Source organism: Aythya ferina (assembly GCF_964211825.1).
Source record: "Aythya ferina genome assembly, chromosome: 7".
Lineage (NCBI taxonomy): Eukaryota > Metazoa > Chordata > Aves > Anseriformes > Anatidae > Aythya > Aythya ferina.
The window spans coordinates 25,873,842-25,890,994 of record NC_140302.1 but is presented as its reverse complement, the minus strand read 5'-3'; the positions used below and the strand labels follow the sequence as shown (position 1 = coordinate 25,890,994).

The window sequence follows — 17,153 nt, the reverse complement described above, 5'->3', positions numbered from 1 at the left end:
CTATCATGATCTGCTCATTCTTGCTCCTTCTGGCAGGACTTTTACATGCTAACTTTGAAACAAGAGAGCCCAGAGGAGTCTCCAGACAGCAGACCTTTTTCTAGTCCTCCTCCCTGCCTTTCCATCCACCTTGTCTGAGCATTACAGGCAAGGTTTAGCCCCCTTTGTATTTCTTTAGCAATCTCCTTTGGAAAGAATGGGAGAAGTCTGTAAGATACTCACCTGGAACTCGGGAAACCTGGTTCAGTGTCAAGCTCTCCCATGGCCTGCAGGGCGACTGATCACAAGCACATCCCTTGTTCTGCCTCTATTTCCTTATCTGCACAGTAGAACTAAAGATGGTGATTTCTTTAGAAAATGGTTGATCTCCTGTCCAGAAACAGTATTTGACTCCAATGAAAGTAATGTCTGCCCCAGGAAGCCAGCACTAGACAAAACATGCCCAGAGCCCAGTGCCTCCTCTGTGCATTACGGCTTCTGCCAGGAATCTCCTGAGTACACAGTGCGGCTGCTGGGAACTGATCTCAGGTCACAGCCATCCTTTTCCAAAGGCCCAATAAATCACATGATGCTGTCTGAGAAAGATTACTCCAAGCAGATGCTCTCACCACCTGATTTGTCTATTCAGGTGTCACAGAAAGACCTCAGCTCACACTGGAAGTATCAGCAGCATAATCAATGCTGTGCCTCTGTGAGCTGCTTAGGTGAATTCGTGCAGCAGTCCAAAGGCTAATGAATATAGTACTCCTTTGGCAGGGAGGGAGATGGGAGAAGGAAGTGACACTGATTAATCTGTGATCGTTAATAACGTTTTTAAGTCTTGCAAACGAAGATAATAATATGGGTAATCAACTGTCTTTCTTCAGGGTATAAACTGATCATCTACTGGGATAAAATGGGAATTCCTATAACACACGTTTTCTTGTCCATTGTAAAGACACTTGATGGCATTAGCAGATTGATCATTTTCTCGCAAAGTCACAGCTATTCATCACTTCCAGATGGTTTTGAAATTAGATTAGATGATCCAGGAGTGCAGCTCACTATAGCAAATGCCAATATCCTCTCAATCATTTTTGTTTCCTAACTTAATAAGCATATTTGTAATTTTTCTTGTCAGATCAAGTTCTAAATTTTACTTTTCTTTCTGTGTGCAGTCATTATTTTCACAGAGCCATTTTAATTTCATGGATCCTATTCTGAAGAGTCCATATATAGGTTTTCACACTGAAGTTTGCACAGCTGCGTGAGCGAGGATAGTGCAATGAACTCACAAGGACACATCAGAGTCTTGCAATAAAATTCACAGCCAATAATAAAATCGGCTGCACCACAAACAGTTATTGCAATATTCATAAAAAGAAAAGAAAAAAAAAAAGAGAGAGAATGAAAAACAAAAAAAGGCAAGATAAGACCAGAATGCAGACAACTATTTAAACCTCTCTGTCTTCTCTAGGTATCTCAGGGTGCCTAGGCAACTTGTATAAACCAAGTTTTGAAATCTTCCCTCCTATCTCTCAAAAAAGACACTGTTCTGATAGACCCTGGTAAGCACAAGTTGGATAGTCAGCTTTCAAGCCCTGTTTCCCAAAAGCAGGGAAGATAAATATGGATAGAGCTCAGCATCCTTCATCACAACTGCCCCCACATCTAATACTTTCTGGAATCCCTTCCTACTGGAAGCAGCAAGTTGCATTTAGCTTTCTACAGATCTCTGATGAAATCTTCCCTCCAGATTTCCTCTTAATCAAATCCTCTGCCCAGCTCAGTAGCAACAGCAAAAGTTACAGAAGAAAGTCTGATTTTTTTCAAACAGTTTCTTTCCCTTTTTCTCAAGCAGAATGGAGCTACAAGAGATCTGACTGATGGCATAGGAGTCTGAACTCCTCTGCTGGGCCACAGAAATTGAGCAACACCGTGTCTGTGTTTTTTCCTTTACGCATATTAGAGAAGAACCTCAATTCTGGCTAGAAAGAATGATGTCTTGGTGTTTCTGCCAGCCACTCACCTCTTCTCTCATTTGCCAAGATTGCTAGCAGGGGTGGCAGCTCTAACAGGGTGCCAACTCTGGAGGGTGAATCCTGGCCCAGCAGGGAGAAAGCCATCCCCTCTGCCCACATCCCAGAAAAGGCATTATTTTCTACCACGTCTCTGTTTTCACCTTACTTCCCTCAGTACAACTACACAGAGGTGGCAGATCCACAACTTCCTACCCCTAAGCAAAAGGGCAGGATCATTCAAGGACATTGTGTCAGCTTGTAATTTTCTTTCCTATATCAGCTTTTAAACGTGACAGCAAGACTAGAGCGAAAGGCAATGAATGTTACTTTGCTTAAAGAGGAAAGATGATAATCACCTTATCAGAAAGTGACAGGAAAATGACTCTTGACTCCCATGTAATTTTGAACTCAGTGGGAGTTCTGGACCTGGGAGCTACTGCCCCTTTCTCGTACTCAATCTGCTGCACCTGGGCTGAGTGCTAATCAGAATCTGTCCGCATTGCCTTCATGCCTGTACATACTTTGCTGATGTCTTCCATAAGTCAGTCAGTTCTTCAGAAAAAGAGTTAACTCACAAAATTCCAGGCCACAATGAAACTGTTAAACTTTTAAAGGAATTTAGGGAAAAAATCACCAAAAAAAAAAAAAAAAAAAAAAAAAAAAAAAAAAAAAAGAGAAGAAAATCATGAAAATCAACCATAGGGTACTAAGCATAGGATGCTATGTCTGGCCAAGAAAGTCCCTTATTTACAAATCTTCGTAAATTAGCAAAGTGTACAAGGGAAAAAAATATATATATATTTTTTTTAATACTTTTAGCATCATCTGCTTGCTGCTGTTGGATCAGGGAACTGAGCTAGGGTTACCTCTGGCCTGATTCAGTGTTGTCTGTGCTCTTCATGCCCTCTTTCTCACCTCAAGAGTCTCCTGGCCTCCAACTCACCTCCAATGTTTCATAACTGCTTAGTCATTCTGTCCCACTCTTCTGCCACCCAGTGATGCGTTGCCAGTAATTATATGGATCTCCTGGAAAAAAAAGTGCTCCCACTTCACCTCTGGTAAAGCTGGATGGCCATGTAAATGAGAAGGTGTTGGAAAGGACCAGGGCTCATAACCTATTAATTTACAACCAAGATTTTTTTCTAATGTATGCATAGCCAAGGGAAGCAGTCACAGCTACGTTGGCAGACCAGTTTGTATTAAATCCTCTCAATGAAAATGTTAATACTCAATGATGCATACACAGATGTATATATGGATCATTAAGTATATGTACATATTAACACACATTTATATACACACACATGGGTGTCTCTACATAAATATATATTGATCACCAGAGACAAACTTAATGGTCCCCATCCATATATGAGTGTCTGCACACACACATGTATAATGAGTCTACTAGAATGATAGCAAAGCCTTACAGGACCGTGAAGCAAAAAGGTTATTTCTGTTTACATAGGTTTATAGAGATGCTTAGCTCAGTAGATGAAGTGGCAGGGATAATAATTATGAGTAAGAGCTGGAACAACATAAAGACCTTTTCTGGCCCCACAAAAATATCTTGTCTCTGATTTGAATGGTATAGATTAGCAACTACTGAGAAAATACTAGAAGGGGAATACAACTGGATTCCTTTTCACTGGTGGACTACCTCAGGCAAGTAACATCCTGTACCTATGACTTGTCAACACAGAAACGTTAGACCCAACCCATGAAAGCAAAATCATTAAAAGACGTACCAGTCACCAGCAAGGGCTGCAGCACAGAAGTTAGAACACTGTACGTTTCCAAAAGACTAGTACTTTCTAGTCACTCATTGGGTCACCTTAGAATGTGCCAAACCCTTCAGCCTTATCCATTTGAGTTATTTTCCTAAAGGACACCTTTTTTTTTGTACGGTTGTGCCAAACACTGCAATGTGCTTTAACACACACCTGCTTTAGTGCTATGACACTGAGGGAGCGGAACTGACCGTCTTGTCAGATGAGATGGGTGTCAAAATAACTGTGAAAGGAACCAAAGGAGCAGATGGTCAGCAAGGAATGGAGAATGGAGAGTAGATTCACCTTGTTTAGTCAGTAGTTCCAAGTCAGGTTTGGAACTCAGCTCACTTAGTCTCATGTACTTTTCTCTGTGTGTCACAAATCTACATCCTGAGGTGGAGCCCACACAGCTATGTTTGTAAAGAAATAATTCATTTTTGCACTCTTACAGCCATATGAAATGGAAAAAAAAAAATCATAAAACAATTCAGGTTGCAACACACCTCTGCAATCTATCTCGTAAATTCCCCCACTAAAAGCAATTCCAAATTCCACTACTCCGAACTATATTATATATTCAGAATCATATAATGCACACAAATCTGCAGATTTTACCACACTTTTCAGTTCTTTAGGAATGTTGTAGGACAAATATATATACCATGAAGCACAGGATCCTGAAGCCTAGTATGCTCCTACATACTGCATAATTACTGCACACACTCACCTAACAGCCATGAAGCGATATGAAATTCTGTGCTAAAACTGTGGCAGCTTCCTACAACCCAGACAGCCCACTCACAGGATGTGCCACGAAGTGAAAGTTGGGAATAACAGTCATTCTACTGATATACTGGTTTTAATAAAATAGTATTATGATAACATTGTTAATAATGCAATATAGTAATAACAGTCAGGCTATAATGACTTTAATACACATCCCTCTCAGGACATTATTTTTCAGTAGTAGTTGAACACAGACCACTTTGGTGCAAACCAATGGCAGAATTTTTCCCTGACTCAAATATTAGCGCAGTTGTGGCCCCTCTCTTTCTATGTTCTACTTCTACCCTAAGAGTTTGCAACTACTCCATCCTCATCTGGAGGATGCTGATCACAAACCATTACGCTGCTCCCATTAGCTTCTTGAAACCATTGCAATTTCTACTCATAAACACAAATTCTACATAACTCCAACCAGCAAAATGTTATTCCAGCTTAGAGGATGACCAGTAGCAACAAAAAGGCATTGATCTCCTCTCAGACAAAGCTACCACAAGCTCAGTATGATCCTACACTGCCCTTATAGATCGGTTAGCTAAAATTTTCATTGTGAGAAACACCTAAGTGATGTGTATAGAAGTGGTCTTCAGTCACGCTTCATAAATGGGCTGTTTCCTAACTCAGTTCCCTTAACACTGTGAGTAGGAATTTCTCCTTAAATATCATCTAAAATTTCTTTTTATACCTTTTACAGACTCTTAGGAATAGTTTTAAAAATTTCTAATGATGACTAATAATAATAACAATAATAATAAAATGCCTGCAAAGATTTCAAGAAAAAAAAACACAAGTCGGCTGTCAAGAAAGTTGATTTAGCAAGATAACCTTCATTCCACAGTCCCTATCAGAAGACTATGGAAATACAAGTAACGGTAACCTTAGATTTAAAATACATCTTATGCTTCAGAATAAAACCACACTGATTTATAAAGTAAATGGGTTGAATCCATAGCTACTTGAAACTGATTAGCTTCACTGATTTCAGTGAAGGTGCTGATGTGCAGATTTGAGTTCAGATCCTGATGTGTATGTTGGGGGTTCAAAAGTGACACACATTCGGCACTGCACAAAGAATGTCATTGAAAACCACCACGTTAACAAGCACAGAAAGTGAAACATTATTGCTGCATTTGGAGAAAAATGTGTAGAGTGGACAGAATGCAGATTTTAATCGTTAGTCAGACTGGTATGTATATCCCCAAAAAGATACTCACAGCCGTCTTGTGAAAAGGCTCACAAGTATATCATACTGTTGTATTTTGTTCTTGGAAAAAGCTGGGGCAATATTTGCCAGTTTCAGCAGATACACAGATATATTCTTCTATGTAAACAAGTACTCCACTTTCGTAAAGAAAAAGCTGACACCAAGGGTTGGTTTTAGACGAAAGGAAAAACTAACACCTCTGCCAAAACTGATGCAACGTCTACTCTAATAAGAATCTGAACAATTATCTGTGACACAAACACGGAGGCTGTATTGTGCTGCCCTAGCACTGTTTGGAAAACAAACTCCAAGTCCCTTAAGAGTGTAGCTCCATAATTACTTACCCTGGCCTTTCCAGGACAGTTCAGCACAGAAGATATACATGGAGGTGGCCTATACAGGAGTTAGCTATAGCTTCCTGGCTGTCCAAGACTACAGCACCAAGACACTTCATCTGTCTTGGCATAGATGGCAAAAAAATAAAAATAAAACAAACAAATAATAAATAAATAAATAAATAAAGCCAGCTCTAATGACCCATTACCAGAAGAGGATTTCCCCCAGTCCTTTTCTTGCAGCTAAGGTGAGCCTCCAAGCCCCCATGTAAGAAACTATTCAAGTGCAGGTACAGACAGACCACTCCTCACCACATAGTCACTTCTGTTTAAGGCTGATGGGTCAGATTTTTGAAATGCAAACCAACACAAATTATACAACCCAGTTGGAATACATTCAAATCACTAGCAGAAATGCCCCAGACACAACTGTTATCTGATCCAAGATTTCTTAAGAAACTGGTGACAAGCATACGCAGCAGTCTCCTTTCAGTCTGTCACTACCTGTGGCACCAGCAATCAGATGCACCTACGCATTTCTGCCACATAAGCAAGCAGATGGACTGTAACCTAGAAGAAAGCATACTGGGCCTGATTCTCCTTCCTCTTGCAACTAGTGAAAATCTGGAGCACTTCACAACATAAGGTGCAGAAAGCAGGAAAAGCAAACCTATTATAAGATGAAAATTACACTACATTTCCCACCCCTGAGTTAGGGCAGGAACAATACAACATCAGACATGCATCAATGTCTGATGTGATTAACCTTCTTCACAACACAGCAGATAGACTTTGCAGATGTGCCCCAGTCTAAGGACAGTATCTTAGCCAGCTTTTTTTCTGATCCTTTTCGGAAAGGTGTTCCAGCCATCCCAAAGAAAACACAGGTAAGAAGGTATCTCCGCAAGCAAGAAAGGCAATGCATCTAGTCCCTGCTTTGTTTGGAGTCCCAGAGCAGAATGCTCAGATCTGCTTTGCTCAAGATGTCAGATGACTCTTTGAGATTCCTTTGAAAAGTTCCCTCTCTCCATGCACTGTTAAACTCAGATCCTGGCCTACTCTTGGGCAAGGATTACTTCACCAGTTAGATCACCCTTACCCAATGCTACATGACTCTTAGGAGGTGGCTTCATTGTCAGCTCAGGCTCTTCTTTCCACTGTATGGGTAGATCAAAGCATACCACACCTCAGTCCAGGAACACTGTTCTGAGCTCAGCTCTGCATATGCAGACTGAGAACACCTTTAGCTTGAGCTAAAACCAGATGTACAACACACAATGCAGATAGCAAGCAATGAGGTTGAGGAATATTCATATTCAGCAGCAATTTCAAAAGACACTCAAGCAGCACAACTGGAGCAAGCACAAAACTGACGTTAGGTGCAACCATACAGGTCTCTGGCCTCTGAAGAGCACTGCAGTCCCTGGGCCATCAGCTCTAAAGAACACAATGCCTTTGCAAGAAGGAGCCTCTGGACTTAATTAGTCCAACCTCCTATTCCAAGAGAGACTGTCACTACCTACATATCAGGGCAGATGTATTTTCATCTACCAAGGCTTGAAAACATCTAGGGGTGATAATACCACTAGTTCTCTGTAGCCTGACCAGGACTATATCATCCCCTGGAGAAGTAGCTTGTCCTACAATCCCATCTAAACTCACAAGTCAGATCTTGGGATCATCTCTCCTTCTTATAGCCCCCTGCTACTACTGGGAAGAGTTTTGCTGCATCACCTGTTTGCACGGACACTCCACCTGGGTCTGTGACCATCAGCATAAAGCACAGAACACCACCATGCATTCATGCAACACTGCATGTGTAGCCACACAACGCTACACTGCACAGCAGGAGGCCCACCATGCACCAGGGGATCTCCATCCACTCCTTCTACCACCACATTTTAAGAAAGTTAAGAGCTGATATACTTACGTCATTATCTGGGTCTCTATGCCAGAATCTACAAGGGATCCATCCACAAAAAGTGGTGTTGATGTGAAACCATATTTACTCCAAGATCTTCCCTCATCAAAACTCACCCTGGGATAAAAGCAGACAAGATTTATACATATAAAAAGACTTACTCCAGAGCAACTGCAGCAATTAAATGTTGGCTAAGGTTTGCAAGATCCAGCTGCTAGATTTACAGACAGGCACCAATCTTTGCCATCTCCTAGCCCACTAATTCATATTCTTAGTGTATTTTGAAAGATCAAAACCTTAGAAACTATAAACACCAGCAATAAGGACATGGATATACTTGATCCAGCTGTACATCAGACCTCAAGGGATAAAGGGGCATTGCCAAGTCCTGTTTCTGGATCAAAAGAGCACCTGGCATGAAGCAGTGCTCAGAGCATAAGCAACCCTGCTCTGAATGCAAGAAAATTGCTGTTAACACCATAGGATATTTCAAACCACGTGGTTATCAATGCCATATGGCATTAGCTACAATCTTTCCATCCCTGTTAATACTTGTTTGCCATCCATCTCAGCAGCTGCCTGTTTTACAGAGAGGTAGAGGAAGGAGGCCAAACTGAGCCACAGTCAGTGGCTAGTCTGGTGTGCTTTGCCTGTTAGAGTTTTAAAGAAAAACTGTGCACTGGTTAAAATTAAAGCATTTCCCTTCTTAGAGCTAATGAGCATTCACACTGTCCATGACAAGCCAGGGTAATTCAGTGGCTTTGGATCATCTGTCCCTACCTACAACCATCCCTGTCCCCACAAAGGTACCTGGTACCCAGGCCCAGGGCTGCCTTGCTTCCCGGCTGGGGCAGTGGGACAGGCCCCAGCTGTGAGGCCTTGCCCTGTTGTCCCCTTTCTCTTGTCTTCCCAGCCCCAGGGAGCTGCCAGCCCTCATGTCACCCTGACAAACTGCACCCAAGGGTGCAGAGAACAGGCAGAGGAGGGCATGCACACCCAGCTGCCACTGTAGCAGGAAAGACATGTAACCTCTGCAGTCAACCTGAGAGTCAGCATCAAGCTCCCAGGGCTGCTGCCCACCAACAGCTCTAAGTGATAAAGTTTATCTCTGCCCACAGATTTCACACAAGTGCTCACACATAATGTCTGCCCAGAATTTCAGCTCCAAGTTCTACCACTGAAGGAAGAACAAACAGAGAAGCACAAAAGTTTCTTGGCTCTGAAATTATTTAATCCTCTCCCATCAGGGTCATTTAAGAGTTCTCTCTAATTCTGTGAGGTACCTGGGCTGTAAAAGCTGACATAACCCAAAAGGACATTACCAGAGAGATAATCATGGCATAAACTTGGTCTCTAAACAACAGGAAATACTTCTCATTTTAAACTCCACATAAAAGAGAACTTTGACTTATTTTCCAGGTGAGGAAATCTTGGGAGTGTGTGCATGTGTGTGTTCATGCATGTACACATGCACCTGATCAGCTGAATATGCCCAAGGGTGTCCTGTTGGAAACTGAATCCTCCCCACTCCAAGTAGGTAGCATCAGGGACGCAGAGATGACACCTAAGGACTAGCAAGTCAGTGCAATATGTATTACAAACAATGGGTTACAATAACCTGAGCTCTCTAATGGGAAAAGCCAAGGTTTGCATGCACCATTTCCTAAATATCTACCTCTAGTAGTAGTGCCTAGGGAAACCTTCACCCGATTCACAATGCACATCTGCCAGAAAAGGAAACTGACTATGGACCAAAGACAGAAAGCTGAAAGAACAACAGCATACAAAAAGCTTATCTGCCCCAAATCTATTTATTTAAATGTATGTATCTTCCTGTACACCTGTGCATTTGGATGCTGTTCTGCTTGCATGCTTATCTATCTAAACAGCATTTCAATTTCTGGGGAACAGCATGCTTCATTAGGTTAGCTAAAGTTCTCTCAGCTTTTCAATTATCCACCCCTCTTTTCTCCAGGATGAAACTTATTGTACAATGTCTCTGCCTGAGAACTAATAGATATACATGTACCCTTTAATCTATTCCACTCCTGCCCATAAAACAGGTGCCTACTGAGACAATATGAAGCAAATTCCAAAGCCCCTAAGGGTACAATTTTGGAAGAAACCTGTTGGAGCTTATTGATAACAGCTCTAAATCACTCCTCGTTTAATGGAGTGGGTGGGTCGCTCATAGTACTGCACATGCTATTTCATGAGACTTGGTGGAAAGGGAGAATATCTGAAAGAAACCTTTCCAAAGCAGACAAAGGTGAACTGGGTTCTCAGCTCTTATGGAAAGTCAACCAGTGACCAAATCTTTCCTGAAATCTAAGTACATGCACTTGGATATAGCGTATTGTTAGGTCCAAAGAGCCTCCACAAGGAAAGACACAATTAAAACAGTTACACCTGGGTTAAAGAATATAGCCACAAATGGTTAATACTTAACTTACAGCTCTTTCAAAAACTGGCTCACCTTTCACTCTTCCAGAGCTCAACTTGCCACAGTCTGATGCACCTACTGCTAGTGACTCCTACTCTTGGCTAACACACACCTCTCCTGCCTTGGATCATACTTGGCTTGGTTTAAAGATTTGGGCATGGTCCTCTCGGTGTCCTCTTTCCTGTGGGAACTTCAGGTATGTTCATGACTACCAAGTTACCTAGCACAAGCAAATGTTTCTAAGTCATGCAAAAACACACTCTAACTACAGGCAGAAAGATCCTAAGCAGGAAGTAGCTGGAACATCATTATGGGTCTGCCCTGTTACTACTTTCCTGTATGTCCAAATTACAGGAGGCTGTTGACAAGAGGGCTGCAGCCTAACCTGACCCCTGGCCCTGACTCAGTATGGCTATTCATACAATATGACTGCAGTAAAATCAGTTGTGATAAAACAAACCTGGAATCCTTTAGTAGACAGTAACATTTAGCAACATAACTCCACCATCCTTATCAGCATTTATTGCCCTCTTCTCTCCCTCCATTTATCTGTCTTACCAGATTAATACTACTACAAACAAAAAGCAGAAGCAAGGGACACCTCTTCTCAGAAATACCTGAAGCACAGACTGCTTCTTACTCAGTATATATGTATCTGCTAGCAGAAAGAAACCCCACCTGAAGAATTGTAGTACATTACTAGTGCAAAAAATACTTCATAAATGTAACTATGTATATAAATGTAACTATGCATATAGCCATTATATTTTTATAACGGTGCAATAATCACTGTGTTAATTACCAGAAACAAAGAAAATGTAAAATGCAGAAAAGAATGATCTCATTTGCTCATCTTGTAGACACTAGAAAATGTTTACCAGGTGACACAAGGTATTAGCACTGCTGTCAGCTTACCCTCTTCAGGAAAGCTTCTCAAAGTAACCAGTTTCCTTACCACAAGTGCCTGATGGGCACTGACGTTTGTTTCAGGGCCACTAATGCCCCTCCCCAGTCCAGAAACCACACATTGTATTCCTCCTCGAAGATCTGCAAGCAAAACAAGCACTGCATGAATGCTCTACTCCACTGGAAAAGGAAGGCTAAGAGAAGGAATAATAGTAAAATGTCGCGTGCTTTCCTGCTCTCTGCAACACATACCTGTCTCCAGGAATTTCCACCATCAGAAGAGATGAACATGCCAATATCAGTGTAGGAAAGCTCAGAGCCAATATTACCTGCAACAAAAGTAAGGGGCAGAAGTTCTTGTGTGAACACAGAACTTTTTCCAGGAAAACAAAAGTACTTAGTCTGACCAGTGCTTTTTTGCTGTTCTTTATTCTATACTTATCTAAAAACAACACCACAGTTAGGTGTCAAGATTCATTTACAAGAGTTGTGCAAACGTGAAACCAGTATCAATTTGAAAGTTGACACTGGTGAGAAACAGAATTACCAGCTTACTTTCCCAACAGACTGTATTGCTCATAATTGCAACCCACTAAAGGCAGGCTTATTCTAGACCTACATATTTGAAAAACTGCATAGGAAACCATTTGGAACACACAAATCATCAGAACTGCAGCAGAATAATGGCCACCGTCCCTCGCCACTAGATACTCCAATGTGCACATGTCTTACTCTCAACTTTCAGTCATCATGCTCTGGCTGGCAAGTTGGATCTCTGTGATCTGCCAGTCTTTGTCATGAGTAATTACTTCTGTCTCTACTTGTCATGTAAAGGAGAATATCCAAAGGCAAGTTACTTGCACAACCCAGTTTAAAGGTGAAACCCAGGCACCAGTGAAGCTCATGATTAGACTAGAAAGCCTATTTGAGATTCTGTCAAAATGCTCAAAAACTTTGCAGATCTCAGAACCTGCAGTCTAACAAGCAAAGCTTCTTCCTGAGTCTACTAATGTTTTGGAATTAACAAGGACTGTGATGTAATGAAATATTAGCTCCCTTTAAAGGAATCTTGTTTGTTTAGATCTGAAACTCATCTGGGGACAGAAGCAGTGCAGACAATTAAGCTGGGTCGAATGACTTAGCAGAGAGGTAGAGACCATATTGAGCATAATTCAAGACAATATTGATTATTCTCATTGACCTAACAAATTGTGAGCCTCAACTTATAGCCCTTTTGAATGAACTACTCTGCCTTCACCATGTGTTAGAAAATGGATACGCCACACATCAAAGCAGTGCAAAGTTCATACATCAACTTGAACTCTATATACAAACAGCACAGCAGAACACCATTTGGAGACACCACCTCAGAGCTTGAAACAGCTTGCAAAGGTCCCTCATCTGAGACAGCAGACAGAACAGTGATACATCTTAATCATGTAATTATGAGTTTGTACTAAATCCCCAGCTCTCTAGAACCAATCTGAGCATACAGCAATAGTATCAAGAGTGACCTCCTATACCTGAAAAATTTGCAAATGTTTTGAGCAGACCTTGTTAGCTTACTCCCCATGTAACCCTGAGGTCAGCATCTTGCTTCTGTTTCCAAAGCTAAAATGCCTACAAGCACCAGGTTCACTGAACAGTATAGGTCTGTCCTAAGCTAATTAACTCTGACTTCCCTGCTTCCCAAAGCACCCAATGGCTTAGGGAAAAGCTATCTGTTTTTCCTGCTAGTCTGTCAACAATACCTTCAATCAGTGCTAGGTGGGATTCTGGTGGTATGAAAGCCTGTCCCATAAGAAGCAGGCAGAGGTAGCACTGACATACTCCATCATAAGATCTCCCAGTGATAATGGCCCACAACCACTATATTGCTGCTGAGCCTGTGATTCCTTTATTCCAAGTCCATTTTTTACACAGTGAGCCACTTTTACACCTTATGAGTAAGATTATTTTTAAAACGGGTGTAATTTCCATGGAAGGAGGGAGAACTAATATTTTTTCTTCAAAAAAAAATCAAAGGGAAAGGTGGCAATCTTACACATCTGTAGCATCAACAAGAGCATAATAAAAACACCCCAATGAAAATGTTAATTGAATTTCTGACATTTAATGCTGGAAAATGAGAAATTAAAACCCAGATGGAAGTTGACACACTCCTGTCAGCATTATGGAATAGAACTAGGCACATTGTTGTGACAACTCTTTTTCCAAAAATAAAACATCTGGCTCAGGGATGCACTATGGCTCAATAAAGACTTCTCCATCAGCGTTCAGGATATAGAAACACCACATTGTCCACCTAGCTAATCTTCCTTCCCTCACACCAGCAAGAATAACAAAACTGTTTTAGAGGAAGGTACGAGGAAATCCCGCCTGTTTTTCTGTGTAAAGCTGTTCCATGATTTTCTTCATTCTTTCCACCTAAGATTCATTCAGCTATAAGGATTCAAACCAACACCAAATATACTAACTCCCAAGCAAGTGAAGAGGATTTTGATATTAAAATATAATTCTTCCATTAGCAAGAATCTAACCTCTGCCCTCCTATTAAGTCTGAGCTTCACTTCGTTGCTAGAAATGCACCACTGTAAATCAAAGAGCAAGATCGCTCAGCAGAGGTTTTGAGTAGCCCATGCCTGTGAGAATAAGTTGTAATGCTTACCCTGGAACACATTTGCCAACATGGTGAGACACTCCTGTTGTTGTGAAACTGGTTAGTGGAAACAGATGTGTATATTCCCAACAGGTTAAGATTTTTATTGTACAAAGCAATAAGGCAGAAATGATATTCTGCCTCTTAAAGGTTAATTGTTAGACTGGGAAAGCATTCATCCCATGCACTGGCAGCTTGAAAAGAACCTCATTTACTAACAATTTAGATCAATGCCTAGAATCTCACTGTCCTGCTGCCTCTGCTTCCTAAAAGGTTAAAGAAAAAAGTCTCTGAAATCACAGCATCATGGCTAGGGCTTGCTCCTACACATCCGTCTAGCAAGTGTGACCTGCCAGGAGTGATGACTCCACTCGGCTAAGCATAAGAAGATCTGGAGGTTTAAACCAAATTATCTCGCCCTGTTTGGCCTGGATCAGTGAACTGGAAATCACACAGTGTTTCCCTTGTTGAGCTATAAATGTCATGAAGGGAACCTGTGTTTCAGGTTCTGCCTTAGTCAGGCAGACACATGGAAGTACAGAAGAACATGAGAATGGAAATGGCTGGGAGAAATGGCGCAAATTTATAAAGGCAGTGCGCTAACATGACACAATTGCAAGCCACTTGAATTAAAGAATTAAGAATTAAACTGCCAAAGAGAACTAGAGTTAAAATGAGCCTTGGAAAGAATGGTTAAGCTACTTGAATGTATTTGAACGTATGTAGGAGCCTCTCTGTGAAAAGGCACCCTCTGCTTCAGAGATCAGCTTTCAATAGCACCGGCCATTCAGAAAGCACTTTGTTGTCCCAGCAGCTCCCACAGAGCTGTGGGAGCTCAGACTACGGGTGGTAGCTCTATCCATCCTGATTAGGTTGCATGCTGTGTGCAGGCAATGGAGGACAAAAGCATCTGTGACGGTTGTCAAATTAATTACAGTGGGTCATCCACTGCCACCGTGCCAGTATTGTAGCAGCTTGTCATGAAAACATTGCAACCTGCCAAAACACCTTTTTGCAGAATGTCCCACAGCACTGATGACCCATGCAGTCATGATGAAGTGCTGCCAGTCTTGGAGCAACACAGTGTAGAAAGCAGGTACCATGCACAAGATAGGCACTCATGAAGTCCAGGCTTCACCCAACAGGCTTGTTAAAACTCTGTTGCTCAAAAGGTGGAACATACCAATACTGCCTGGGAGCATAGCCATGAATACAGGCTTATTCTCATTCATGATAACTCCAGAAAATTTGTAGACCTGTATCAGTGGTTGCAATGACGTCAAGAGAGAGAAGTTAATAATGCCTGTTGGTAATTATCCCATGCACATTTGGGCTCAGACCTGCAGATTGGTTATTGCATAGCAACAAATACCTGGCAGACATTATGCTTTTTGAACAGACCACATGCCTTCTCCCAGTCCATAGCACATGAGAGTTAATTAGCTTAGCACTTGGTGAAACAGAGCTGAAGAAGACTTTTACACTAACAGAAAACACCTCACACACACTCAGGCTACAGGTGAAGTACGGGTGAGTGCTGAGAAGCACTTAGGTTCTTACCTGTTGCCACCAGCAGTCCAGGGGCTGTCTCCTTGCTAGAAATGCTTCCTGAAGTATATGGATTCTCTGAGAGTTGCAGGTGTAAGTGCAATGAGCAAAAAGGCTGTTGACAGGAAACAAATAAAAGGCAGAAGTTTCAATTCACAGTAAGTCAAGTAACAGAGGAGTCCTTGGTGATTGCAGACAGATGCTCTGATCCTTCTGAAAACCGACCCCTCTCCTTTTAACACTGTTGCAAATAGAACCATATATTCAGTTTCTGAATAAGCAATATAAAAATAGCTGAGAGCAGGAGAAACAAAAATGCTGCATTTTAAAAGATCATATCTGCATTTGTTTTTACCAACAATATGATCTAGAGCACTTCCCCTTAGTAACTTTCATATTCTGATGTAAGTTCAATAAAAAAGGTCAAGCAAGATGATAAGAATTTTCTTTTTTCATAGCTTCGTAGATTTTAAAGGAAATCTACTCAACTTGCTTAACACCTAGCAAGTCAGGAGAAAAAATCAGGGAAAAAGTAACCAGTAAAAGTTCGGGGGAACACCGCTCCTTTGAAACACAGGGGCTACAGACTACTGTAAAATGCCTGTTCACTGAATGTTGTTGAATTATGTTGCAAGCCCAACCTAATGTTCTCATCCATAAACTGTGCCCCATTTTGAAGCACCTGATTTTGCAAATCTCTGGCAAGAATCCTTCCTACCCACCCTTATGTGAAGTTCTGTCAACCTGGAGAGTAATGTAAGAGACACTGAAGGAGTTGATTGTGCTTTAGAAAGGTCTGCCACTCACCAGCTGGCAAACTACAGGATCCCCTCTTAGATTGGTGGCCGGTGCTTGCAGCAAACGCCAGTCTCTGCCCTTGTTGTAGGTAATGAAAGTCTTGATTTGGTCATCTATCTTTTTGTTAGCCAGGAATATGCCTTTGATCCCTGCTACCTAGGAAAAATGGAGAGAGATGAAAAAAATACATCGGAAAAACAAGCCAAAGGAAAGGCCCATCTGAGCACTCTCAGCAGTGGAAGCTCTCAGCAAAAGCAACAGTCATCTCAGTCCAGCCTTAGAAGACTGTGAATGGCATTATAAATACACCTACAATGCCTTGTGCAGTCCCTGTCTCTAGAAGGGAAAGACAAGGATGTTCACAGAGCAAATCCCTAGCAAACAGCCCAATTCTAGGTTTTCCTGAGTGGTTGCAGACAGGCCCATCATGGCGTTGCAGGGACAGCATGCACATTTAGCTTTATGAGCCCAGGGATGTGGTCTGCCCCACTCCCTTCCCAGATTTCTGTAACACAGGAAACAGCAGGTTACACCAGAAGCAGCATGGAATCTTTTTGTTTTGGTCTTTTTCTTCTTTTACGCAAAATATAGAAATCCTGAATACGCTGAAACATCAATGTTTTGCAAACTTGATTTCTTCACGCTCCTCAATTCCCAAATTCTGTCAAAATCAACCCAGTTGTTCCAAATGTTTTGATTTTTGTCAGCAGAACCAATTCCAACAGAATATGATCCTGCCAAAATGTCCCCAGGCAGATTTCATGTTTAATCTGGTCTCTGTTGCACA

At 41.6% G+C, this 17,153-nt stretch overlaps 1 protein-coding gene across 5 annotated transcripts in view; it reads right to left on the bottom strand.

Moving 5' to 3' along the window:
* Nucleotides 1-17,153, bottom strand: part of SORCS3 (sortilin related VPS10 domain containing receptor 3) — a 279,409-nt gene that overhangs the window by 49,295 nt on the left and 212,961 nt on the right. For all 5 annotated transcript variants that reach the window (XM_084526293.1, XM_084526297.1, XM_084526295.1 and 2 more), the window contains exons 10-14: nucleotides 16,376-16,522; nucleotides 15,581-15,683; nucleotides 11,614-11,690; nucleotides 11,411-11,502; nucleotides 8,022-8,129 (exon numbers count right to left, since the gene is read on the bottom strand). In XM_084526293.1, the coding sequence (XP_084382419.1) occupies nucleotides 8,022-8,129; nucleotides 11,411-11,502; nucleotides 11,614-11,690; nucleotides 15,581-15,683; nucleotides 16,376-16,522 (527 nt within the window). The remainder of the gene's footprint in view (nucleotides 1-8,021; nucleotides 8,130-11,410; nucleotides 11,503-11,613; nucleotides 11,691-15,580; nucleotides 15,684-16,375; nucleotides 16,523-17,153) is intronic.